The sequence below is a fragment of the Talpa occidentalis genome, unplaced genomic scaffold (genome assembly GCF_014898055.3).
Source record: "Talpa occidentalis isolate TD23 unplaced genomic scaffold, MPIMG_talOcc4v2.1 talOcc4.2, whole genome shotgun sequence".
NCBI lineage: Eukaryota > Metazoa > Chordata > Mammalia > Eulipotyphla > Talpidae > Talpa > Talpa occidentalis.
Genome location: NW_023602073.1, coordinates 131,093,697 through 131,121,118, shown reverse-complemented (window position 1 = coordinate 131,121,118; position 27,422 = coordinate 131,093,697). Strand labels below are relative to the sequence as shown.

The 27,422-nt window shown below is 40.1% G+C and overlaps 1 protein-coding gene and 1 pseudogene across 6 annotated transcripts in view; both read left to right on the top strand.

The window, feature by feature from the left end:
• LOC119251535 (aurora kinase A-like) overlaps positions 1-14,006 on the top strand; it is a 26,069-nt pseudogene extending 12,063 nt beyond the window's left edge.
• Positions 13,838-27,422, top strand: part of BCLAF1 (BCL2 associated transcription factor 1) — a 27,840-nt gene continuing 14,255 nt past the window's right edge. For 2 of the 6 annotated variants that reach the window (XR_008552784.1, XM_037520443.2), the window contains exons 1-7: positions 13,838-13,985; positions 19,004-19,100; positions 21,039-21,151; positions 21,749-22,660; positions 23,799-24,464; positions 24,589-24,758; positions 26,942-27,047. Coding sequence is in view for 5 of the 6 variants with exons in the window: in XM_037520443.2 (XP_037376340.1) it covers positions 21,048-21,151; positions 21,749-22,660; positions 23,799-24,464; positions 24,589-24,758; positions 26,942-27,047 (1,958 nt within the window). In the remaining variant the exon portion in view is untranslated. The remainder of the gene's footprint in view (positions 13,986-19,003; positions 19,101-21,038; positions 21,152-21,748; positions 22,661-23,798; positions 24,465-24,588; positions 24,759-26,941; positions 27,048-27,422) is intronic. The other 4 variants (XM_037520444.2, XM_037520441.2, XM_037520439.2 and 1 more) reach the window with 4 other exon arrangements.

Sequence of the window (27,422 nt, the reverse complement as noted above, 5' to 3'; positions counted from 1 at the left end):
TCAGTCTTCCAGCAACTTGAGTTGTGAGTCTTCCAGCAGCTCCAGTTGTGAGGAGAAGATGGCCTATCTAGTTACTTTATTCTTATTCACTTCTTTAATGTGTAGCACTCCCGTGGAGAAAGGATCTTAATAAAGCTGCATTTTGGAAGGAGTGCTGTTACCCACACTGGGCTATAATACTCAGGGTGCACGCAGCACAGGTAAACAGAAAACACCTGCACGGGCTTTTTAGTTTTGGACTAATGACAATAGGATTCATCTGAAATGACTGAACTCATACTCTGGAATGAGTGAACAAATGAAATTGCATTATTATGCACCTTCTTAGCATGCGTAGGGCTGCCTTGACCAAATGCAATAGGCTGAATGACTTAAAGAACTGAAACATATTGTCTCACAGTTCTGGGTAGTGGCAAGTCCACGATTAAGGTGGCCCAACAAGCTGATTTAGTTAGTTCTGTTGAGAGCGTCTTGCTAGCTGCAGAGTAGCCACGTTTCCCCCTCACACGGCAGAGGGGGACAAGGAGCTCTCACTGGTGTCTCTCACCAACTCACCTAATCTTAATTATCTCCCAGAGTCCCCACCTCCAAATACCATCACCTTGCGCCATCAAGGAGGCCCAAGAGTCATAGACTTTTTTTTTTTTTTTAAGATTTTTTAATTTATTTACACAAGCACCGGGTACAGTCAGAAGCACGGGAGGGTGAGAGAATTCGCCAGAGCCAGAGCGGGGAGCAGAACAGGCAGACTGACGAAACACACCGCTGAGGGGAGCAGCGGGAGTGGCAGGAGAGTTCTGCGCACCATGTGGGACTCGCCGGCTGTCGGGGATGGATCGAACCGGCACTGCAGAGGCTGCCGCCAGCTTCGCAGCCCAGCGTTCAACTGCTGAGCCACCAGGGGAGGCCTGAGTCATAGACTTTTAAGGGTCATGCATTCCTTACTGTAACTACTAAATTCTGTTACAGGATGAAAATTAACATTGATAGCCCACAAATGAATGAGCCTGTTGGTGTTGCAATAAAGTTTTATTTACTAAAATAGACTGCAGGTCCGATTTGGCTGGTGGGCCTCTGCTTGCTAGTTCTGACAACATCAAGCCTAGAATTTACCATATGTGTAAATTATCTTTTTTAGAATTTCCAGTGTGCTTCCCTTCGTTCTAATCCTGAGAAAGCCTGATCTGACAAAAGCAACAGAGACCAGACATACCCCCTTCCCATTCCAGGCTACCCTGCCCCATATTAGGCTCTCACCAGATTCTAGAGCACAATGCTCTTTGTGGGGTGGGAGAGGCTTGAGATAGCAGGACTAGAGAATAGCGGTTGAACTTCATTTATTCCATTTCTGTGACAGAGAACAAAGAAACATTGCTAGTGACAATGGACAGTCAAGAGTAATTGTCTGCTCACCCTTGGGGTTAGTTGGCTATTAAGTTTTCAGCTTAAAGTGAGAATGAAGGCCTCCCTGGTGGCTCAGGGGGTTAAGACGCAACCTATGAAGCTGTCCGCAGCCACTGCAGCACGAGTTCGATTCCCTGGCCGGCCGGGAATGGTGCAGCAGACCTCTCCTGACTCACCTGCTGCTCCCCTCAGAAGTGTACTACGGCCAATCTGCCTGCTCTGTTCCCCACTCTGTCTCTGGTGAATCCTCTCACCCCCCAAACCTCTGGCCTGTACCCCAGCTCTTGTATTCATAAATATTCATCTTTAAAAAAAAATAGAAAATAAAGTGAGAATGAGGAAGCCCTGCCTATGATCACAAAGTGGAGCTGTCTCCCCAGATGGTGCACACCTATCTTCCCAGAATGAGCTACTGCAGCACTAAAGCAGTTTGTTTTTACTGTAAAATCCTCCCAAAAGCCATAAAGAGACACGCATTGGGCCTCCTCTGGTGGCGCAGCGGTTGAGAGCTGGGCTGCGAGGCTGCCCGCAGCCTCTGCAGCGCTGGTTCGTCCCCCAGCCGCCGGCGAGGGTCCCACAAAAAAAAAAGAGTCACGCATTGCTTAATGACATTCTGGTCAGCAAAGGGCCACGTTGACAGCGGTGGTCTCAATCGACTACACCGAGTGGTGCTTGTGTAGTAGGCGGTGCCATCCGGATTTGCGTAATTACACTGTGAGTCATCTAACAACGCATTTCTCAGAAACTATTCCTGCTGCCAAGCAACACATGACTATAATGAGGATGAACTGAGATTTGTGACTTTAACCCAATGGGTAGCAAAATCCTTCAGATCTTTGAGGGTTTTCTACTTTAGAAGGTTCTTTATTCTCAAACACCCCCCCCACCCCGCCACAAAACTCCATGTTTATAACCTTTTTCAAACAAACCCTTCTTCTGCCTCTGCTTACTAGAGACTTCCTAGAATGGATAGATAGGAATTTCTAGGGTAAAACAGACAAGAAGAGAAGGCTGTGACCCTTACAGGGGGAGGGCAGGTGCTCAGATTCTAGTTGGCTCTATGCACCGGTGAATATGGCAATCAGTTCTCCCTACCACCCTGTTACCTAGGGGCAACACACAACTGCCTCTGCTAATACTAACTTTTACCCCAGATCCATCACATTTCTGGCATATATGGCCATCACAGTCCTCCTATTGACATGATTTTTATTCTACTGTGAAATCATGGCCCCAGCTTATTGTGTAAAGGCAGATTTGATTCTTTCCTAAGCTTGTTTACAATATAAGGCCCATCTAATCATCAGGGAATGGGGTCTAATACAATGGTTCTTACACTTGAATGTAGGCTACAATCACCTGGAGGGATTGTTGAACCATGACTCACTTGGCCTCATCCTAGAGTTTCTAATTCACTAGTCCTGTGGTGCAGCCTGAGGATTTGCAGTATAGCAAGTCCCTAGATGGGACCACTGCAGCTGCTCCCAGGATCATTTGCTCCATGAGAATCATCTGGAATGAATGACTTTGCCCTTCTATCCTCTGATAGAAAGAGGAAGGAGTATCTCAGCTCATCTCACTACACTGGCAATAAGTTGTGTTCAAAATGCTACTCTACTGAATGCAACTCACCTGTGTATTGACACCAGGCTTGAAAACAGCAACTGAAACTGCTGAAGTCAAATACTGCCAAATAGCTAGGATTAGTATCTAAAAGTCACTCAGATTCTTTGGAAGAAGTACTCTTGGAAATTCAGTTTCTTTAAATAATGCAGGGATACTAACTCATGCCTTAATTTTTTCTAATATATGCAAAAAGAGTGATGCCTTAATGAAATTCAGATTTTTTTAAAAAAGATTTATTTATACAAAAAACAGGGGTACAGGCCAGAGGTGCGGGAGGGTGAGAGAATTTACCAGAGACAGAGTGGGAAGCAGAACAGGCAGGCTGACCAAAGACACTGCTGAGGCGAACACGGGGGGAGGCAGGAGAGGTCCGCCTGCGCCATGTGGGTATCTCCCAGGCTGGCCGGGAATCCAACATATGCTGCAGAGGCTGCAGACAGCTTCACAGCATGGCACTCAACCTGCCGCATCACCAGGGAGGCCCAAAATACAGATTTTAGACATTACTTGCTATGATGTCACTTATGTTCAGTGAGTTAATTAATTTTCTATCACTTATCATAAAAGGACAGTACTTTTATTTATTATAAAAGTATAGTACTCTTCAGCCAAGGAACAATTTATCAATAAATAGTTGTTGAGAATGTTCAACATTATGGAGTGGAATATGATTCTTGCATAATCCTGTTGGCTTAGTAGGGGACTGCAAAGTCCACATTGCTGTAGGGAGTGGGAAAAAATGATAGGCATTCAGGGGGAAGCGTTCAGAGGTGTAGGGTAAGGAAAAAATGTCAGGCTTTTCTGCCCTCCCGCCATCAGGATGGATGGTGGATCCTCGCGGTCCTGAATGCATGCCTGATGGCGGGCACCTGGAGTAGGGTGTGGGCATAGGTAGATGGGATTCACCTGGGCTGAGACTGGGCTTAAGGGCGGCATCACGGGGACTCCAGTAGAAGCCGAAAGAGAAGCAGAGAAAGAAGCAGCAGAAGCCGAGAAAGAGAGAGAGAAAACGCCGGAGAGCCCAGATAGAGTGAAGACTTGCTGGGAGGTGGGAGGCCTACCAGCCTCCCGGCCCCCCAGTATTCCTGCCTGCCGTGTACCTGGTAAACCCCAATAAAAGCCTGCAAAACGCCACTGAGAACTCTGATTCTTCCTTTACCCGGCCTGCTGGATCATAGAAAACCTGCACTGTGTCCATTCCTGACCTTACAAGGGGGAAAGCCACTATTTTGCTAAGGAAATTCCAGCAGTCTCTGCTTATGACTGATAGTTAGATGGGTTATTTTCTGCCCCAGAATGTGCAGCCCAGGGGTCAAATGGGACTGAGACCCAGCCTGCACTCTGCTCACCTTCTCATCAAGCCATGCCCCTGAGCATGAGGTTGACTGTCCAAGGAAAAAGTAGGTTTGCCTTTGCCTAATCTTCCCAGATACAATGGATGAGCTATTAGCAGCCCAGTCAGCTTCTAAATGTTGGAGGCAATGGGGGATAACTAATTTTCTCACATGACACTACCTGTCTGGGACCACATATTGGATTCCCAAGAATTTTTTTCCTTGCTATTTACATGGGTAGGAAAGTAAAATATTTTCTGAAAGCTTTGAATACTGAGATATGGTTTTACTTTGTGGACTCAGGAACCCTAAAACAGGTCTGATATAAGTGATCCCCATAGGCATCTTACCCTATTTAACAACTGGAGCTTGACATTCCAATTTAATTTTATCTTTTTAGCCCAAGGCATGTTGAAATAATAATAAAAGAAAGAATTTTGAATTATTTTGCAGTTAATACTGGGTGGTTATGTATGTCACAGTACTCAGCAGAGAACACTATTGATTTACTTGGCTGAACTATTTCCCTCATTGTAAGTTCTATGGGAATAGGGGTCCTGTGTTATTATTTTTTTAAGATTTATTTATTTATGCATACAAGAACTGGGATACAGGCCAGAGGTGTGGGGCGGGGGGTAAGAGGATTCACCAGAGACAGAGTGGGGAGCAGAACAGGCAGATTGACTGAAATACACTGCTGAGGGGAGCAGTGGGCGAGATAGGAGAGGTCAGCTGCACTGTGTGTGTAGCAACCTGGCCTGCCTGGGATCAAACTGGTGCTGCAGAGGCTGAGGATAGCTTCACAGTGCTGTGCTTAACCCCTTGCGCCATTAGAGAGGCCCCACAATGTACTTTATTAGTTTTAGTATTAAAATAGAAGATTTAGAGGCAGGTCTAATAACTATTGTGGTTTTCAAAAAAAGTGCTGAATAGAAATAATTCATAGAAAGATTTGAAACAATAGTGCTGATTAAAAAAATCTATTTGTTACAAAGTTGTAAGTACTGCTGATGCTCCTGTGTTTTTTTTCACTACATTCATAATTAAAGGAAAGACAAATTTTAGTTCAAAGTTAAGAGAGAGATTCTTTTTTGAAAAAAGTTATGGGGGGGCAACGATCTAGGATAAAGGACTATAGGTGATTTGATGGTGGAGGTGGTGTAGTAACATACACCTGAGGAGGTGTGACCCTCTTCCCCTAAATCATATAGTGTTGTAAGTCAATATTACTTCAGTAAAGAAAGGAAAAGGACACAAGAATGAATAAATCAAGATTTATGCAATTGAAAATGCTAGAATCTATCTAATGAAAATGTCAGACAAATAGAGGCTAGGGTAGGTCTGCCTGTTCTGTTCCCCACTCTGCCTCTGGTGAATCTTCTCACTGCCCCCCCCCCTGCCCCGCACCTCTCACCTGTCCCCCAGCTCTTGTGTGCATAAATAAATAAATATTAAAGAAAAAATAGAGGCCATATGGGTTCTGTGAATAGGGAAGCCACACATAGCTTAGCGTCCTGAATCACTGCTTGAGGAAATATTTACCAACTTAATACAATTGCCTTGAACTCCATAAGAAAGAAAAAACTTCTACTGCATGTGAGTCATTATATATTTTAGAATCTATGTTACTGTAATGTTTGCCCATTCATTACGATATGGTTATTGTTTTCTTCATTTTATCTTTCACTTTAATGCTTTATTTTGAGCAAAATTGCAACTCACCTTTGTATTAGATTCCACAGAGGTATCTTCTATTGTAAAGCATGTATCTCATTCCATTAACATCTAATTAACTTAATATGTATCAAAGACATATGGAGACTAAATTATATTTTTCCAGTGATGTTTAGTTTATTTTTCCCCTCCAGTTTTCAGTTTTATGTACCAGATGGTTACCAGTTGGATCCTTATGAATAAATTGTAAATGACCAATAATAATAAATATTTGTATGTCTCCATCTCCTCAGTGATTTTTAAGCATGTTAATGAACTTGTTTTCAAATAGTGAGCATCTCACTGTGGGAGCCACAGATCATCTCATATGACATTGCCAGAAATATCTCCCTGAAATATATGGTGAAGAAAAACTATATGTGGGCAAAAGTATTGGATGGGTTTATGTTGCCAGAAATTAGCTTAGTCGCAGTGCATTGTTAAGTGGGTTTTGTTTTTTTTTTTTGGTCGTGGACATAAAAAAATAATGGCACAAACAGAAAAACAAAATCAGGTTGATGCTTTTACAATTCTTTCCAAAACTGATTAAAAAAATGAGGCATGATGTTGACTTTTTAAAAAAAAATTTTTTTTAAAGAATCATGCGATTTATTTATTTTTTTTAAATAGAGGCATGTTTTATTTATTTGTTTGTTTGTTTTTTTGTTTATACATGCACTGGGTACAGTCAGAAGCGCGGGAGGGTGAGAGAATTCATCAGAGCCAGAGCGGGGAGCAGAGCAGGCAGAAGGACCGAAGTACACTGCTGAGGGGAGCAGCGGGCGGCAGGAGAGGTCTGCGCCCCATGTGGGACCCTCCTCAGGTGGCCGGGGAGCAGCCAGGGATCCAACCGGTGCTGCAGAGGCTGCGGGCAGTTTTGCAACCCAGCGTTCAACCGCTGCGCCACCTGGGAGGCCCTTAAAAATTTTTTTTTAAAGATTTATTTAGTTATGCATACAAGAACTGGGGTACAGGCCAGAGGTGCAGGGAGGTGAGAGGATTCACCAGAGGCAGAGTGGGGAACAGAACAGGCAGATTGACTGAAATACACTGCTGAGGGGAGCAGTGGGCGAGACAGGAGAGGTCTGCCTCACCCTGTGGGTTTCTCCCTGGCTGGCCTGGGGATTGAACTCATGCTGCAGAGACTGCAAATTGCTTCATAGTGTGGTGCTTACTTAACCCCTTGAGCCACCAGGGAGGCCCGATGTTGACTTTTAGCTTAACTAGCCAGACCCTAATAATCAAGGGGTCATTATCTTATACACTTTATTTAAAATTAGATTATCTAAATGTAAACTTTTTATACTATTAAAACAATGCTCATTGTGGAAATTTTGGAAAATACCAAAAAGCAAAGGAAGAAACTATTCGAACAATCACCTAAAATGTGTTCATCCAACTAGAAACAGCACCATTTTCTTTTTATAGAAGAAATTCTGTTTATATGCAAATACATAGATATTTCCTTTTAATGATTTTTTTTTGGATTTTTTTTCATCAGTCCTTTTGTAACAGGGTGGTCCCTAGGAAAAGGGGAAGTTCCAAAGGAGGGTGGAGCTAAAATGAAGAGAAGAAGCTGGAGAGAAGAGACTGAGAAGGAAGGAAACAGGATGGAGAGCCAGAAGGAGATCTGGAGGAGGCACATGGAGCTGAGAGACACGTGAAGAAGCTGTGCTTGCCTTTTGGTCGTGGACTGGGTGACACAGATGTGGGTGAGAGACCCATGGAGAGGTGACAATGGCGATTTTTGTCTTGATTTTGATTTTGCTCTTTTCCCTCCAGACTAGTCTGGTTGTTTCTGATCCTTTTCTGTGGGTATCCACTGGAAGGTGTTTTAGATGTGTGGCAGGCTTTTGGGCCTTGCTGTGGGCCAATCCTGATAGGTGGACTTTTACCCATGAGAGGACAGGTAACTGTGGGTGATTTGAAAACCATATTCTTTCTTTTCTGTATTGTTTACTAATTGTATTAAATTTCCTTCCCATTAAAGTCTTACATGTTTTGCGTTGATAGGGCAGATGGCAGAACCTATTTAGAACAGGCAGGTTTAGGGGCTCTGGGATGCTTTTCTCCCTGCCCTGTAACACTTTCTTGGTTGAACTAAAGGAGACAATTTGTCTTCTTGGTTTTTACACTTACTACTTACATAAGTTTCAAGATCTGGGCCAAATGGTGTGCTGCACAAGGGTATGCAAAAAAATATTGTGTGAAGTAAAAATCACTGGGAGGGTTTTGGGCTAATAAAGTTTTTTTTCTTCAGTGTAGTAAGAAAGATATTAGGGGACAAATAACAAACTGAGCAGAAATTGTTGACTCACTGCTCTCAAGGGGATTATGATGTCCTCCTTTCAGCTTAGAGAGCCAAAGGGTGGATCTAGGGTACAGATTAACTGCAAATTGATTCCTTAACAGGTCAGAAAATGAGGCACTCAGAGGATTCATATAATAGAATGAGAGGTGTGGGAGAGAAAGCAGAGCAAGATACTCTGATATCTCTGACTGTCTGGCTCAATTATAAACATATGAATTACCTTCATGAAAGGCTTCCAGAGATAAACAATTGTGTTATTGTCAAAAAGGTGATCAAATTTTGAAAAGTAGATAGAGTCAGCTAGGTGTATCAATTTGCTACTCAGCACATTTTTAATCAAAATAGACAATAAGGGCCTCCCAGGTGGTGTAAGGGGGTAAGATGCAACCTATGAAGCTATCCGCAGCCACTGCAGTATGAGTTCGATCCCTGGCCAGGGAGCTACCCACATGGCGCAGCAGACCTCTCCTGATTTGCCTGCTGCTCCCCTCAGCAGTGTATTTCAGTCAGTCTGCCTGTTCGGCTCCCCACTCTGTCTCTGGTGAATCCTCTCACACCTCTCACCTCTGGCCTATACCCCAGTTCTATATGCATAAATAAATAAATCTTTAAAAAACAAACAAACGAAAAACCAAAATAGACAATAAGTTGTCAGTGCCACACCTGAACCTTGAGTTCCTTCAAACATCTGGCCATGCTCTGTTTATAATTACGTCTGACTCTTGCCTCATAAATCCTGGTCTTGAGCAAAATCTAATCATCTTTGCAAATGGCCTGTTCTTTCTAGTATAATTTATATAATCTTATAGAGGATCATAATAACTTTACCTTGAACGTTATGGTGGATGTTTTATCAGCATTATTAGAGACCCATTATTTGAGACCCAATAGTTTGACACATTAGAATTTTCTTTTATAATTAGGTAATGAACTCTATGAACTAGTGAACTATTTTCACTAATAACTAGGGAACTAATGAAAATTTATGAGAATAAACATATATAATCATTCTGCAACTGATTACAATGCAGCACATTGTTTTCCATGAAAAGGACATTCTATTCAATGTTCATGATTTTTTTTTTTTAATTGTGTGGGTAGAATTGGGGATTTAGGCTTTTTTTAGGGGGAAACAGGTTGTCTACATCTGGGTGACTGCTTTAAAAGAGAAAGATGTCTTGTTCTTATAACCTCTTTTAAGGAAGAAATGATTTTTGGTGATCATTCTAATCATAATTCCATTTTAGTTGGCTTTTCCTCATGTTCATCAGTAGTTATTTGGGCAAAGAATTAGTATAATGAAAACGCTGAAATATTCCAGTTATATTTGTTGTGATAATCTTTGTGGGAAAGATGTACACATTAATCTTAGTGGAATTTAAGAACAATGATAAACAGTCACATTTGAATTTGAATTTTTTTCAGAATGGAGAGAGCTGAATATTAAGAAAATAATAAGGAAAATTGTAATTATTGACTAAATAATTTTGATAATTTAAAACCTTGAAAAATGAAAAGAAAAAAATGCTGCAGTTTAGTTGGTAAAAGGGAATAAAAAGAAGGGATAAAAAAACCAGTAAATTTCATTTATCAGTAGGAAATAAAATGGATTATGCAAGGGGAACCATTTATTTCATTGGTACAGATAAGGAAAAATGCCAGAGTATTTTGAAATTGTCTTTATAACTACTATTCAAAACTGTGACGTGAGTTCAGGGTTCTTATTTGTAAGCAATAGAAACCAATTCTGGTTAACTCAGAAATTTATTGGAGAGCTATCAGCTCAAAGAATCAGTGAACAGTTTACTAAAATTAAAAAAAAAAAAAAAGGAAATACAAACACTACCAGAAGGACAGGAACCAACAGAGGAGGCAGCAGGAAATACAAAGTGCAGTCTCAAAACAATCTAATTAGGGAAATTGTCTTGGTCCCATTTCCTTTGTTGTTTGCTTTTCACTATTACTGTTATGTCACTATACTCAGAAGATGGGAAGTGGGAGACTCCAAATCACCTCTCAACCTCAGTTTCCCCAAACAGGAAAATAGTTCAAATATTGTTTAGCCCAAAAAGAGAAACAAAACAAATTAAGCAAAACCATTAGTGAGGCAGTATGTCTTATTGGGTCTACTGGCCTTCCAAATCCATGTTTATTCCTGTCTTTTTGTCCTTGTCCTTTTCAGTTACCCAGTTTCTCCTGTTCTCTCTTATTTATTTTATGTAAACAAATGGACATCAAACCAAACCATATTTCTGAAGAGTTTTATAAACATATTCAAATTGTCAATGGCCTGTAAGTAAAAATGTAACAGGGTGGTCCCAGCCCTGTAACAAAAATATTAACCAATTTGGGCCTCCCTGGTGGAGTTCCATGCCCTGCCTGCCAGGGAACAACCCACATGGCAAGGCAGATCTCTCCTGTCTTGCCCGCTGCTCCCCTCAGCAGAGTATTTCATCAGTCTGCCTGTTCTGTTCCCTGCTCTGTCTCTGGTGAATCCTCTCCCGCATCTCTGGCCTGTACCCCAGCTCTTGTATGCATAAATAATCTTTAAAAAATTATCCAATTTACTAGCCGTATAATGTTTTATCAGTATTCCTTTTGTGTGTATTTATCCTATTAGTAAGGTTGCTTGTATGCAATTTTTATTTTTCTTGGGATAATTTTAAATTTTTATCCACTATTGATTTGTTCACTGAATATTCTGATCCACCCCCCCACGTTCTTTTCAATGTTATTTATATTTTAAAAGGAAACAAAAGTTCATTACAATGAATGGAGCTGTAAGGATGGAATACCAGGTTGTGAAAACAAAACAATACAGTCATCTAAATTCAAGACCCTCCAGTTTGGGAGGTTGGTAAAGGGCAAGTATACTATAGCAAATGAACCTAGGTCAAGAAATGTCTGGAAGGCTTTTTCATTTACTAATGCATTTAATCCTGTACATCTCCTTAGCTGCTGCCTCAGATTATTTAACAATAATTATTTAACAATCAGTTACACTGCCTCAGATAGAAAGAGGACTTCACTTTGAATCTGTTATAGGACAGGGAGAGGGGCAGCCCAAACCCCGCAAACCTGCCTATTCTACATGGGTTCTGCCATCCGCCGCATCAACACAAAACATAGGAGACTTTAATGGGAAGGAACTTTAATAAAACTAGGAAACAATACAGGTAAGGCAAAGAGTCTAGTTTCTAAGTGAAGCACCCAAAGTTACCTGTCCCCTCGTGGGTAAAAGTCCATCCAAATGGGATTGGCCCAGAGCAAGGCCCCAAAGCCTGCCACAAGTCTAAAGCATCTTCCAGTGGGGACCCACAGAAAAGAGTCAGAAACAACCAGACAAGCCCGGAAGGAAAAGAGCAAAATCAACATCAAGATAAAAGCTGCCATTGTCACCTCCCCACGGGTCTCACCCACATCTGTGTCACCTAGTCCACGACCAAAAGACAAGCGCAGTTTCTTCACGTGTCTCTAGGCTCCATGTGCCTCCTCCAGGTCTCCTTGCTCCATCCTGCTTCCTTAGGACACATGGATCAGGCCATCTGTCACCAGGAAGCAGGCTCTCATAATGTAACAGGGTGGTCCCCAGGAAAGGGGGAAGTTCCAGGTTCCCTGCCCCACCCAAGGGAGGATGGAGCTGAGCAGGAAGAGGAGAAGCTGCAGAAGAGACTGAGGAAGGAAGCAGGATGGAGCCAGAAGGAGACCTGGAGGAGGCGCATGGAGCCTAGAGACACGTGAAGAAACTGCGCTTGTCTTTTGGTCGTGGACTAGGTGACACAGATGTGGGTGAGACCCGTGGGGAGGTGACAATGGCAGCTTTTATCTTGATGCTGATTTTGCTCTTTTCCTTCCGGGCTTGTCCGGTTGTTTGTGACCCTTTTCTGTGGGTCCCCACTGGAAGATGCTTTAGACTTGTGGCAGGCTTTGGGGCCTTGTTCTGGGCCAATCCCATTTGGATGGACTTTTACCCACGAGGGGATGGGTAACTCTGGATGCTTCATTTAGAAACTAGACTCTTTGCCTTACCTGTATTGTTTCCTAGTTTTATTAAAGTTCCTTCCCATTAAAGTCTCCTATGTTTTGTGTTGATGCGGCGGATGGCAGAACCCATGTAGAATAGGCAGGTTTGTGGGGTTTGGGCTGCCCCTCTCCCTGTCCTATAACAAATACATTTGCAATAGAATTGCAGAGAAGGCTTAATAACCTGCGAAGCACTCTACAGATTGTGGTGTATTTTGAATAACTAAATAAAGGTTGTTAACCTGAGGAACCCCTCCCCCATACACGCAGAATAATAAGAGCTGTATTGAGCCATCATATATATATATATATATATATTTCAGAGATGACTTCTCCACATTCCGTTGAGAGGGGCAGATGACACAGGAAGAGAAAACCCGAGAATTTAGCCCAGACTTGAATTCAGCTGTAGCCGAGCTGGGAGACTGTACTGTGGCGGGCCAATTCCCAAAGCACAGTGTTAAATTCACAACTATGGCCCAATGCAGGATTCGACTGACAGAAGACTGGCTGCAAATTACTCTTTCGTCCTCCTGCAAGGCAGTGGCTATCCCCGACGCCGGCTCCAGGCCCCAAGGAAGCAAGTGCAGTGCAGAGAAGCGTTAACTGAAAATTAGCCACGGCCCTTACTTGCAACTCCACCCAAATCAGACGTGGCTTTCCTATTTATCATCTGACTTATGTTTTTGGCAGCCCAAGCTCGGTCGCACTGTTTCTCGCCCCGCACGAATTAGGTCTGCGTTTTGTGCCCGGCCTTCTGCTCCCGCCTGCGCCGCCGGCCGAAGGGGCGGGAACGCCCCGAGCTGCGGCGCGCGGAGAACAAACACCCTCTGACGCAGAGCGTGAAAACCAGCCGGGAGCCCCGGAACAGCGTGAACTCCGCCAGAACTGGTCAGAAGCCACTCGAGTAAGGCTTTAATTCGTAACCATTTTCCTACTCTCCAAGTGCGTTTGCCGAGTCTTAGATCAAAGCAAAACCAGGAGTTTCCAGTCAGGCGGCCGAGCAGCGCGGGCGCCCCCTGGCGTCGGGTGACGCAACTGTGGGAGCGTCTGGTCCCGAGACCAGCTTCTCGTTTTTGGCCTGGCTTAGTCGGCCCCACAAATAGAATAACTCAGACAAGCAAAAAGCTCGGGGTGGGGGGGGGAGATAGCGAGCCCTGAGGGACCCCTCAAGCGAGGCAGACACGCGAACTAATACCACCCGGGGGCCCGGCGACCTCACGGCCTAGCAAAACGCCCCGCCCCGCCGTCTACTGCCACCCCGGCCGAAGCAGGCGCCAGGGGCTAGAGGGCGGAGCCACCAGAACTTCGCGCGAGACAATGCGCGCGACTTCCCAGAAAGCCTCGGGCAACATCTTAATAGCGGCCAGGGAGCCGGTTTAGGGCGGAAGAGTGGGCGGGGCCTGTTCGGATATTTAGCGGCCCTGGAGGCCACGCCCCCAATCGGAAGTGACGGAGACGAGCTAGCGCGTCGAAGCTACCTCTATGGTTTTCCTCCCGTTCTTGAGTCGGGAGATGGCCGCTGTGTAGTTACAACGGAGCTGAGTCCCGACAACCGTCCTTCGGCGTGTCAGGTAGGCCCTCACTGCATCTGAGCCACCCAATGGGCAGTATACACCGAGGACGAGTGGATAGTGTTGAATCTTTTGTGGGTGGTGACGAGTTGGCGGCCACAGTTGAACCCCGGAGACGGTGCGCCGTTATTTACGCGTTTCTCTGGAGGCTTCCCTCAGGCTTTTGAGGTACTACGGGCCGAAAAGGAGTTGTGTGGAGGGGGGGTAGGGTAGGCAGCGAGTACTGGGTGCGTGTGCGCGCGGTTGAGAACCTGGCTCGAGACCCGGAGACCGCGCGGCCTTCTCGTGCGCGTGCGCATCTCGCTCGCCAACCCTCCCCCCATTTCCTCGGCCCTGACCCCTGCGCGCGCCCGACTGGCACGCGTTCTGCGCACGCGCGCCTGCGCCTTTTCTCCCTTCGCCGCCTGCCGCCTCCGCTGGAGGTGCAAGTTGTGTTCGGCTTTCATTGGCTGGCGTCGCTGCTCTTCTTCCCGGCCTTTGGGGATTTGAGATAAAACAATTGACTCGCCGGGTACCCTGAGTAGGTCGACCTGTTCCCGCATCGTCTTTCAACGCCTTCTCCCAGACTTTGCTCCGGCGGTTTTTAACCTTCAGTTTTGTTTCACTCTGGCGGCGGATCCTGTCTGCATCTGCCTCTGGCCCTTGGGCTCGCCGGGAGATTATCCTCGGGGCCAGTTTCGGGGTCCCCCCCGCCCCCCGACAACCTACTCTGTTTTGAAAGTGAACGTGCACTCTGGACGCCTGGTGATTGTTTCTTAGCGTGGGGTGCGGGCCTTCGTTCGCGAGTCTTAGGAGTGGCCTTGCCACACCCGGGCCAAAAGGGCCGCTCTCCAGCAGCAGAGGGGAAGCCGCGTTCTTTCCCCGAGTGATTGCGCTCGTTGCTTCGTGGAGAAGTCTTGCCCACGATTGGTAGACGCGGGGTAAATGCTTGGGAGGGCGTGGAGGGTGTGTTGAGATGAGGGACTTTGCCCTCGTTTTAAGTCCATAAGTTGACTTGGCTTGTAAGTTTTATCTCAGAGTCAGCAACCCTGGCAACTACTTTTTTCTACATCCAAAAAAAAAAAAAAAAAGTCTTTTAGCCGTTTAGAATGTGTAAAATTAAGGCCAGAGTTGAAGGCAGTATGACCCAAATGTGATGTGACGAGAGTAGCTATTTCAGATGTGTATCATACCGTAGCGGTGGTTTTTATTAAAAAGCAGAACAAAGTCCCTTACCCCATATATGAATTCATTCCAGTCGGACTCTTGTTGGAGTAGTTGGGCTACTGTTTATAGACAGTAAAGAGTCATTGCATAGGAAAAGCTGCGCTACAACTTTACGTTTTTATGTCATCACAGCCAATTTAGGATTTATAACTTGATGGAATGGAGTGTATGTCTGAAGTGATACAACAGCTCAAAACTGTAGACTAATGGCTTGTGGAATCTTAAGATTATTGCATTCATTGTTACATTGTGGTAAATACTGGAATATCCTTAGTTCAGGTAATTACTATGGTGGCAAAAGAGAAAGTTAGGGCTGATTCTTGACTTAGAAGAGCAGTGATGTGGTAGAACTTTGAGAAATACCTGTAACAATTTGTCACTTGGCACACACAGGTCTCTTTGATTTTATTTAATGTCTTGAGTGGGCTGCTAGAGTTACTAGATTGTGTGAAGAAAAGACATAGAAATGGAGAAAAGATAGTCCGTTTAATACAGGGTTTTGAACTGGGAGATTCCAGAAACTACATTCAAAATCATTAGTTGAACACTAGTCGTATTGCGCTTTGTAATTTACAGTGATTTGTCATCAACAAAGTAGTAAATAAGGGAATCCAGGAGTCTGAGATACCTCTGGATAGTAAGCCTAAATATTTGTTATACTTGCAGGTTATGAATTTGTTCATTTTTCATATTCCACTTTTTAAATAATGGTCATCATTGTTCCCTCAGAGTTTTAAGCATTTAATATTTTGATTGTCCTCAGACTGAAAAAACAGTCTACAGTGTTAAGGTAATAATAGTGTACATTTGTGTAATATTTTGGAGTTTTCAAACACTTCAATTTTACTTGAGCTAGTATTTCTCCATTCACTTAGGTGGAGGCCAGAAGAATAGGGAATTTGTTTGAGGCCTCATACCAGGGAATAGCAGTCTGGTACAGAATGCAGGTATTCAGATTTTCACCACAGTCCCTTATCCCATACCCTTTTTATCAGGATAAGTTGAAACTAGACATTTCTGACTTAACCTGTTTTTTCCCTAAGCTTTTAATTATAAAGATTATCAAACAGAAAAGTAGTGTGTGCTAATCAAGTAGGTTTAATAAATTTGTGTGTGCTAATCAAGTAGGTTTAATAAATACCAGCATTTACCAAGTTTTGATACTTGCTTTTCTCTGGAATGTTATGAAAGACAATGCCCATTAGTGCTTTATAAAAATATTAGAGTTACCTTACATACAAGAATCATTTGAAACAAAAATAATGTGTAGGAAAGACTGTCACAAATCATGTTTACCAAAAATGAACGTTAATGTTTGTACACCAAACATATGTGCAAACACATGCCAGACATTAAGCAATTTACATTTAGTTAAGTTCTCTTAATCGGTTAAAGCTATGAGTAAACGACCTTTCTTAGTCTTATTTTATATCTCTGGAAATTGATGTTGAAAAAGATTTAAGATAATTTGTGTTGGTCAACTAGTTAATGTTTAGGCCAGGATTTGAACCTAGTCTACCGGAGCTGTACTCATGGGATAGTGTTTTTAGGAATGTTAAAGGTGTGCATTGCAATAATTTGTTCACAGAAATCTGGAGCTTAAGCTCTGAGTCTGCTAAAATGAAGATCTGGCTCAGTTCAACATAGTAGGGTAACCTATCCATTTTGTGGAGCTTTATCTTGACTATTTTGTTGACCCAGTTTTTGCTCTTTTCATCACTTTTGTTCTAACTGGCTGATTATTATATGTTTAATAATAGATAGGTTCTGTTAAGACATGAACTTTAAAGATGTAACCTATTTTTCCTCTGTGTTCTTCACTAGTTAGTGACTCAATAGGAGAAAGATGTGTGAAGCAACTTTTAAATTACCTCATTTTACAAGTAGAAGCTGTTAGTGATTTTGGTTGTAATAAAGGGAAGGTGGATTTGACTTTTTGAATTGTGTGTGTGGATTATGCCGCATCAGGTACCTGTCTAGGTTAACAGAGAGAACAGGACTTGGAAACCCTCTTAAGAGAGCAAAACGTATTCTTTCCCCCAAACTTGTCCTCCTTCCAGATTCTTGTGTCTAACTTAGAGTTTAGGGGCACTGTTGATTTTTTTCTTGAGATGATTTGACTTTATTTAGTCCTCATAATCTCATGAATTACATATTAACTCCATCTTACAAATAAAGAAAACTCCTAAGTTTTCAACTTTATTTGAATTTGCAAGTATGTACTATATACCAGTTACTGTAATTCTAGTGTTGGTGATACAGCATTTTAAAGTGAGATACTATATTCCCTACACTTTTAGAGATTAAATTCAAATATGGGGAAGGCAAAAGCAAAACAAGCAAAAAAAACCTATACCTGATGTGTTTAGAAGAGTTAGGAAGGAGGACTACTAAATTGGGTCTTTGGACCTTTAAGGAGGCAGCATTTAAGCTAATAGGCACAATGCAATCAATGGTCGATGGGAGGCTTGACCCTGCAAGAGGTTCCTGCCTTCCAAAAGCCAATTTAGAGAAAACAGCAACAGATCATAGTAAACTATGTGCCAAGAACTCAGTCTTTCATTACCTGAGCTGATTCTAACTATTTAAGGTTATGAATGTGTTAAATATTAACTTATTAAATATATTGTAATTTTACATTTATCTGATCGTTGAATTTTGGTGTGAACAAGGATGTATATCCTGTAGTCCCTCCTTCACTTTTCTATTTCTAGTCTATATTTTCTTGGAATTTAAAATCAAGATTTAAAGGAGGATTTGGTAGCTGGTATTTGTCAGGATGTATAGACATTAAAATTACTCTCTTAATCTTCCCCACTGTAGGGCCATTGGCATTTAGGGAACATGTTCTTTTTTGAAATTTTTTTGTTAAGACAGCATTGGTTTACAATACTATGTGAGTTAGACCTGAAAGATGACACCCTAAAGGTGTATGTTACCACACCACACCCAATACTAGGACACTCACAATCCTTCATCTTGGTCCAAGGGACATTGTTTTTGACTCACCAATTTAATTTTATTTCTTCTACTTTGTATTTCCAGTTTTATTACGTGTTTTTGTTGGATTGATTACTTGAAAAGATTCATAAATTTTCATGTGTTTGTTTTTCACTTAAGTGGTTTATTAATTCCTTGTGTATAGCTGTTCCTCAGTCTTGTATTTAGTTTCTGCTCCCCTGTTGTTTTTTGACTGTCTTTTGTACATTATTGATAACCACTGAATGTTACACAGAGTAAGCTTTTCAGTATCGGTAAGCAACAGTATTGATTCCAGCAGATACTTATTTCATTTCATTTACTTGGCTTTTCTTTTATTGGAGTATCTGTCCCTAATCAAAATGCTACTAGGCGTCAAGTTTGTTAGTTACTGTGATGATTGTTATATGAAGTTAAAAAAGTGAGTTTCAGATGAAACTTAGGAAAGGAAGTGACCAAGAGAGCATTTTAGATAACCTTACAAATACTAACCACATAGTGACGTGTTTCCATATGCCAAAATGAATGATACTGTTTGCTTCTGGAATTTTCTGATAGGATGGCAACATAACTTCTGTTTTTTAAAGCTCAGATTACCAAAATTAGAATTCAAGTAGTTAAATGTAAAAGTAAAGGTGTTTTCAGTTATGTCATTGCCTACCACATTTCGCATAAAGCAAAAATTCAGTTCCTTAAGTTTATTCTTAAATTAGTTATTCCTTCCCTGAAATCATTAATGTCTTTACTAAGTTTATTTCAGTGCTTAGTTTGATGCATTATAAACAGTGGGTATTTAATTTACCATAAATCATTTGTATTTTTATCTTTGCTAGGAATTTAAATTTAAAATCTCAGAATATTCTCTCCAGAAGAATTTTACACTATCTCAAAGACTTCACATTGACTGCTTCATCCTGCATAAAATTTAAGGTAAATTTTTCTAGTTTTCAGTTTTGGCTTATTTGATAAAATGAGGCTACTGAACTAGTGTTTCAGACTGTGATTAAAAACAATGTGGTCTGAAGCTCTTTTTTTTCCCTTTTTTGTGACTTAATGAGGTAAGCCAGCTTTTTTATGAAAAAGGTTTTATCTCTTCTGCTTCTAGGTGTGTGTCTGCTTCAACTTCTTTTTTTTTTTTTCTTTTTTCCAAGATTTATTTATGCACACAAAAGTTAGGGTATAGGGCAGAAGTGCAGGGGTTGAGAGGATTCACCAGAGACAGAGTGGGGAGCAGAACAGGCAGATGTACTGAAATACACTGCTGAGGGGAAGCAGTGAGCCAGACAAAAGAGGTCTGCTGTGCCATGTCAGGGTCAGCCAGGGTCAGCTCCCTAGCAGGGGATCGAATTCTTGCTTCAGTGGTTGCCCGTGGCTTCATTGTGCTGAGACTTAACCACTTTTGCCACCAGGAAGGCCCTGCTTCCACTTCTATAAGCAAATCTACTTAAAGACTTAACACACACCAAAGTATTTGAAAATAAAACGAAATAGCCCTACTTATGTAACTCATTTTCCTTGTGCATACAAGAGGGATTCCATAACCTAACTTTTCTCTCTTAGTGTTAATCCAATTGAAAGGAAATGTTTATTGTATGCTAAACATTGTACTAAGTGTATTATATGTATCAACTCATTTAGTCATCACTACAGCTTGTATTTCTTGGTTTCTGGCAATTAAGAATGAGAGAAGTCAAAGGTGATATTTGTTTATTAGAGAACAGCTGTATTTTATTTTGAAGTAATAAAACCTAGAAATGGTCATTTGTGGGTTTTGATGAAATATGCAGGCATTATTATTGTCTCTTCTATGACATGTCATGCTAGTATTTTCAGTTACGGACTGAAAATATAATAATTGGTTATAAGAGAAATGGTTTAATATGGAAGTTGGAGGTGATTGTAATTTTAGTGAGTCGGTTTTTATGAAATAGGTTGTGGAAATTTGGAAATAGTTACAGTAGAAATAAATGTGGGAGGCATATGTTTAATTTCGTAAAAAATAGATTTCATAAATAATCCTAGCTATTTGTGATTTCTGGACCCATTGAGGTCTAATTATTGTGGTAGATGTTAAGTAGTGTAATAGAAAGGTTAGGTTAGGTGCCTTTTTATTAGTTCCACCATCTCTTTCTCAAAGCAATCTTTCCAGTTTCTCTTTTCTCTCTTTTTTTTTTTTTTAAACCAGAAGCTATGTGGTGAATTAGGCATAAGTTCATTGTTGCATGTGCCTAGTCATGACTCTTGGAGCAGAACAATGACTACTACTGTTCACAGATGTGGTGAACTTTTTTCTACTAGGAGATTTTTCAACACTATTTCAGACAGTATTTTATAGATGGAATAATCAATTTAGTCCTATTTCCAGAACATAACCAGACTTACGACAGTCTGGTAGGCTGGGGCTTGGCTTTTTTTTGTTTGGGTTTTTGTTTGTTTGGGGTTTTTTTTTTTTTTTTTTTTTTTTGGTATTTGTTTCAGGTTCTCTTATCTGTATTGCTCTGGATAATTATTTTTTTCACAGGAGAGATATGCAATTTGTGTTGGGCATGAAATAACATTTAACATGATTGCTACAGTCTGATTCATTTCTCTTTCTGGCTTGTGCAACTGCTACCTATTTTGGAGAGAAATGCAGGTGGGGCAGTTCATGGAATCTTCTCTTGTGTTTTCAATTCACAGTACCTATCGTGCAGGTGAAAACAGTTTTTAGTCAACTATTTAGTCTTCTGAACACTCACTTGAATGGTGATGAGTAATATCCTTTAACTTATGTCTTCTAAAATTTAATTCATGTTTGGAATAATTAATAATGTGAAGCTTCAATTGTATTGTGATTCTTTAACCTTTTTTGCTTTCTCATTTGACTAGGAGAAAGAAATGGGTCGCTCCAATTCTAGATCCCATTCTTCAAGATCAAAGTCTAGATCACAGTCTAGTTCTCGATCAAGATCAAGATCCCACTCTAGAAAGAAGAGATACAGGTGAACAGTGTTTTTAATTCGTTTAATAGTGATAATCATGTTAGCTAATATATGTGGAGTGCTTACCATGTACAGAGTTAATAAACCCATTGAAATGGATATTTGTGAAGTAAATGAAAACCTTATGAAATGTTACCCTCATGTTAGAGTTGGAGAAAATGAGAATTGTCCAAGTTGCAATCTAGTAAGTGGTAGAACTTAGGTTTGGATCTGGATAATCTCATTCCCTATCCTAAATTTTACAATACTGTGAATTTCTTCATATTTACCTATAATGTTGAGATAAATTGGATAACAAAAGAATTATTTGGCATTGAATCATCTTTGTACGATGTATCATAGTTTCTCATTTCTGACCCTAAGGTCTCAATAAAATCATAATTTTGGGTGTCTTTCTTGAAATAGTAATGTATACTTAGCATAGGGGATAGTAAGCACATGTTGAAAAGGACCATAATCTTATTAAGAATACTAGCTTATGGTTTTTTAATGTGTATTTTTAGCTTTGACAGTTTATTTTCATGTTGTGGTTAGACACTTAGAGCAGTGGAATGGAATAATTTTTTTTTCCTTCATTGATATTTATTTTATTTTTAGTTCTAGGTCTCGTTCCAGGACGTATTCAAGATCTCGTAGTAGAGATCGTATTTATTCTAGAGATTATCGCCGAGATTACAGAAATAATAGAGGAATGAGACGACCTTATGGGTATAGAGGAAGGGGTAGAGGGTATTATCAAGGAGGAGGAGGTAGATATCATCGAGGTGGTTACAGACCTGTCTGGAATAGAAGACACTCTAGGAGCCCTCGACGAGGCCGTTCACGTTCCAGGAGTCCAAAAAGAAGATCTGTTTCTTCTCAAAGATCCCGAAGCAGATCTCGACGGTCATATAGATCCTCTCGGTCTCCAAGATCATCCTCTTCTCGTTCTTCATCCCCATATAGCAAATCTCCTGTCTCTAAAAGACGAGGGTCTCAGGAAAAGCAAACCAAAAAAGCTGAAGGGGAGCCCCAAGAAGAGAGTCCTTTGAAAAGTAAATCACAGGAGGAACCGAAAGATACCTTTGAACATGACCCATCTGAATCTATTGATGAGTTTAATAAATCATCAGCCACTTCTGGTGATATCTGGCCTGGCCTTTCAGCTTATGATAATAGTCCCAGATCACCCCATAGTCCTTCACCAATTGCTACCCCACCTAGTCAGAGTTCATCTTGTTCTGATGCGCCCATGCTCAGTACAGTCCACTCTGCAAAAAACACCCCTTCTCAGCATTCACATTCCATTCAACATAGTCCTGAAAGATCTGGGTCAGGTTCTGTTGGAAATGGATCTAGTCGATACAGTCCTTCTCAGAATAGTCCGATTCATCACATCCCTTCACGAAGAAGCCCTGCAAAGACAATCACACCACAGAATGCTGCAAGAGATGAAGCTAGGGGACGTTCCTCATTTTATCCAGATGGGGGAGATCAGGAAACTGCAAAGACAGGAAAATTCTTAAAAAGGTAAGAACTAACTAAAGAATTTAGATCATATTTAACCTTTTGTTCTTTGAGTTGTATTTTGAGTTATACATTTTGCAGTTGCATCGTGATAGGATGTTAGTGATTTTTTACAGTAATCCCAATTTGTTTTTACTTATATTTGGTTAACTTTGGAAGTTTTTTAATAGAAAGTAATTTATATTTCTTCTAATTTTATCTGTTTTCAGTCAGTCCAGAGTTAAGATTGTAAATGAGGAGAAATTGAGTACCATAAAGCATTACTAGTGGTAAACATGTTGTAAAAACAGTAGATTCTCTTCAGAGATTTTTGTATTAGAGCACTGAAATCTTATTTTGGTCTTTTCACCATTATGATTTGCATAAGCAATGCAGTTATATTACATGTTCTTACTTGTGTGGTATTAGACACAATTCAGCTGACAATAGGTCTGCCTAACTGGAAAAAATGTTATCTCTTACTGAATCTAATGACATTTTAACAGATACTTTAATTCTAATTTCAAGTGTTGCTTAAAAGGTGCTAAAAATACTTAATGAAAATTGGTTGGGAATGCAGTGTAGGGATAGAGCAAGCATGTATTATGATACAACCTAGAACTGTGCTTTCTTACTGAATTGACACAGAATTTTTACTTAAGATTGCCCAAATAATTTTCTAGAGCAAAATTTAGGAACTTTTTTGTGTTTTGGTGTGTGAAATATCTAATCAATTACATTGAATTCTTTATTTCTATCAGTTGATCAGTAAGTGTAAGTCTAAAAATTTGAGTGCAAGTAAATTCTCAGAAACAAACACATTGTTAGTGGTTCTTAGCCTCAAAAACTCAGTGTGGTGTGTTATAGAACCTTTGGAAATTGGGATTTGTTGGTGCAGACTTAAGACTGACTAGAAGAGTTTGAGAATGGCTTTACTTTTAAATTTAGGAAGTATAGTATGCAAATTTATATATAAATTCAGTCACTAAACGCTGTGCATATGCTTTTCATGCTTCTTAAATGTGGACTCTGAAGAAGCATTTTTTAGTAGGGTTTTTCTTATTACTGGTCCTTTGGTATTGGGCAGCACATTTAAGCATGCACGTGATTCACAGTGAATGCAATCCAGTTACCTACCATCCTCTTCTTTGCTTATTCACAGGTTCACAGATGAAGAGTCTAGAGTATTCCTGCTTGATAGGGGTAATACCAGGGATAAAGAGGCTCCAAAGGAGAAAGGATCAGAGAAAGGGAGGGCAGAGGGAGAGTGGGAAGATCAGGAAGTTTTAGATTATTTCAGCGATAAAGAGTCTGGAAAACAAAAGTTTAATGATTCAGAAGGGGATGACACAGAGGAGACAGAGGATTATAGACAATTCAGGAAATCAGTTCTTGCAGATCAGGGTAAAAATTTTGCTACCACATCTCACCGGAATACTGAGGAGGAAGGACCCAAGTACAAGTCCAAAGTTTCACTGAAAGGAAATAGAGAAAGTGATGGATTTAGAGAAGAAAAAAATTATAAGCTTAAAGAGACTGGATATGTAGTGGAAAGGCCTAGCACTACAAAAGATAAGCACAAGGAAGACGACAAAAATTCTGAGAGAATAACAGTAAAGAAAGAAACTCAGTCACCTGAGCAGGTAAAGTCTGAAAAGCTCAAAGACCTCTTTGATTACAGTCCCCCTCTACACAAGAATGTGGATGCTCGAGAAAAGTCTACCTTCAGAGAGGAGAGCCCACTTAGGATCAAAATGATAGCCAGTGATTCTCATCGTCCTGAAGTCAAACTCAAAATGGCGCCCGTTCCTCTTGATGATTCTAACAGGTAATTCCAGTTAGAGCCTAGCAGATAATCTGTGGGTGGTTAATTAATTATGTATTTTCTGAACATACTTAAAACCAATTGGTATATTTTGTTTGTGTGTGTGTGTGTTACTGATACGCTCCAGACCTGCTTCCTTGACTAAAGACAGGCTACTTGCTAGTACACTTGTCCATTCTGTCAAGAAGGAGCAAGAATTCCGATCCATCTTTGACCACATTAAGTTGCCACAGGCCAGCAAAAGCACGTCAGAGTCATTTATTCAACACATTGTATCCTTGGTTCATCATGTTAAAGGTATGTTTAATATTGTGAATTTTCTCTGGCAAGTTAAAAAATAATGAACAGATATGTTTAATAATTTTATGTACCCTAGGGCTAGCAAGTACACAGAGACCATTAACAATTTAGGAAAATAGAGCTGCGTGTAAGAGAGAAGCTGTGTTTTTGAGAACCACAAAGATTTACTTTATAAAAAGCAATGAAATTGCTAAACAGAGCAAATACATCCTGAAAAACTATGTTGATATATAAAACCTGTAGATTTGTTTAATGATGAAATATGCATTTGTATGCTGTATTTGAAGGGCAGATTATTTTTTAGTGCTTGCATATGACTTGTGAAATCTTGGCATAAATTTGTACAAAGTGAGCTAGTTTTATTACTAGATTTATTAAGAATTTCTTTCACCTTTTAAAGGAAGTTGAAACCAGTGGGAAAACTATTTCCTATTTTGTGTGGTATTTGTTTGAACACTTAGCTTTTTCAACTGATAAAAGAAAAAAATCTATTATGATTACTCAAAGGGAGAAAAGAGTTTAAGACTTTGGAAGGTTATTACATAAGTAATGATTACATGAAAAGTGACTAGGGTAATGATATTTCCTTAAGTCCTAAAGATTTTAAGGGTGTGCATTTCAACTACAGCAGTGATGTTCTATTTTCACTATTTTGTAATTCTAGTTTCAAAGTAATTTTCTAAGGTTTTAGAGTATGACTTTTTGGAGCAACTTAAGTTTCATTTTTTATGTTTAAAGTCACTTTATTGTGAAATAAGTTGTTACCCAGGAATCACCATGGCTTCTGGTGATAAGCCATGTTAAAAAAGTTTGTCATTTGACATGAGAACAGTTCATTATAGCTGAAAGTTGGTCGCTAGCAATTCTTTATGCACTTAGTATTTCAAAATCAGTGAGTAGTTAATAAGTTTCTTTTTGACTGTAATTATTTGGCTATAACTAAGTTTGTGAACCAATTTATGACCATATTACTGTGGTACATAAAAACTGAAACATTAACATTTTTTCTTTTTCCCAACTTTTTTTGACTTGTCTCCACATTTTACAATTTATTGCTGAATTTTGAGATCGTTTTGATAAAAAATTTTTCCTTTTTCCTTTTCTTTTTTCAAAAATCTGTAGTTATGTTTCATTATTGGTATTGTGCAACCGATCTGAACAGCTCTTACTTAATATAGAGCTGAAAATGCCCAGTGATGTTTTCTTTTTCATTGTAACTAGGTCCTGGAATATGTTTTGAAATGGCAAAATCCATGTTTCAAAGTAAAATAGCTGTTGAAAGATACAGGCAAAGTTGAATCTTCTGTCTTCTGGCAAAAATGGCATAAAAACTGAGTTGCTAGCTCAAATTCCTGGGTTTCATGGAATTATGATTGAGGCACTACCCTTGTAGTGGCCGTTTCAAGTTTTAATGATTGGTTATGAGACATGTGCTGGATATTGGGCGGTAAGTTGACACAGATGTATGTTGACCTGTTAAGCGGATAGCTTGCTTCGTAATGTAACATTTCATGACTTTTTACGTCTTTTTATTACATTCGAACATATCTTGAACTGGTTTAAAAACTAAATGGTGCTGGTACTACTACTACTAAAATCGTTAAAAGAAAGACAAGACAGTAATATCAAATGTACTCTCAGGTTTGCCAAGATGCCAGATTTTTGGAGTAATCAGTGAATGTTCATTTTCCACTTGAAATGACAGTATTAACTTTTTTCTTAAATCTACTTTTTGTCAACATAGTTCTTGATCAGATAATTTTGTTTATCAATTAGCTGTGTAGTTCAGTGTTTTTTGTTTTCTACAAATGATTACTTGAATAACTTTATTGGTTCTTGTCAAGGTAGAAGGAAATTCACTTATTTTTTGTTCTGTTTGAGGAGGTAGTGCATCATTGAAATGGAATTGGAGACTCTCAATTGACTTACCATTTCTTAGATTATATGTAGTATTGACAGTGACTTGTGAGGAAATTTGCATTACTTATCTGTTGAGGTGTACAAGAAGTTAAAAGGGTCAGGGTAGGAGCTCTTTGTAACACTTGATTCTTTTCTGCTAGGTTTCTTGAGTATTTTTATTTTTATTTCCTTTTCACCTGCTACATGCCCTTCTGTCACAAATAAAAATCTCTCTTAAAGTAAATATAACTAATTAGGCAGTATTTCTCATAAATCAACAGAGCAATACTTCAAATCACCTGCAATGACCCTAAACGAGAGGTTCACTTCATATCAGAAAGCCACTGAAGAACATAGTACCCGGCAAAAGAGCCCTGAGATTCACAGGTATGTCTACTATTGAGTGGGGGTATAAAAATGTTTTGATAGGAAGATACTGTTTAAATTACATTATATTAGAAGTGAGCTGTCATAACACAAATGAATTTTGGTTTTATTCCTAATTTAAGCCTTGAATAAATACATTTCTAGTCTTAAAAACATCTATTACTTATTGTTTAAGTTTTCAGTTTATGTGATTTAAACTAGTTGTAACTTGATCACTTCCACTATTGGATAAAATAGTTACCCCCTTGTTTTTTGGGAGAGGTTTGGATGCCTAGAGTAACCTTTGTATTTATTTCTATTAACTTTGTAAAATGAAAATATTTGAGAGAGAGAACTTAATGAAAAGAGCATGCGTGTAAAGGTCAGACAATTATG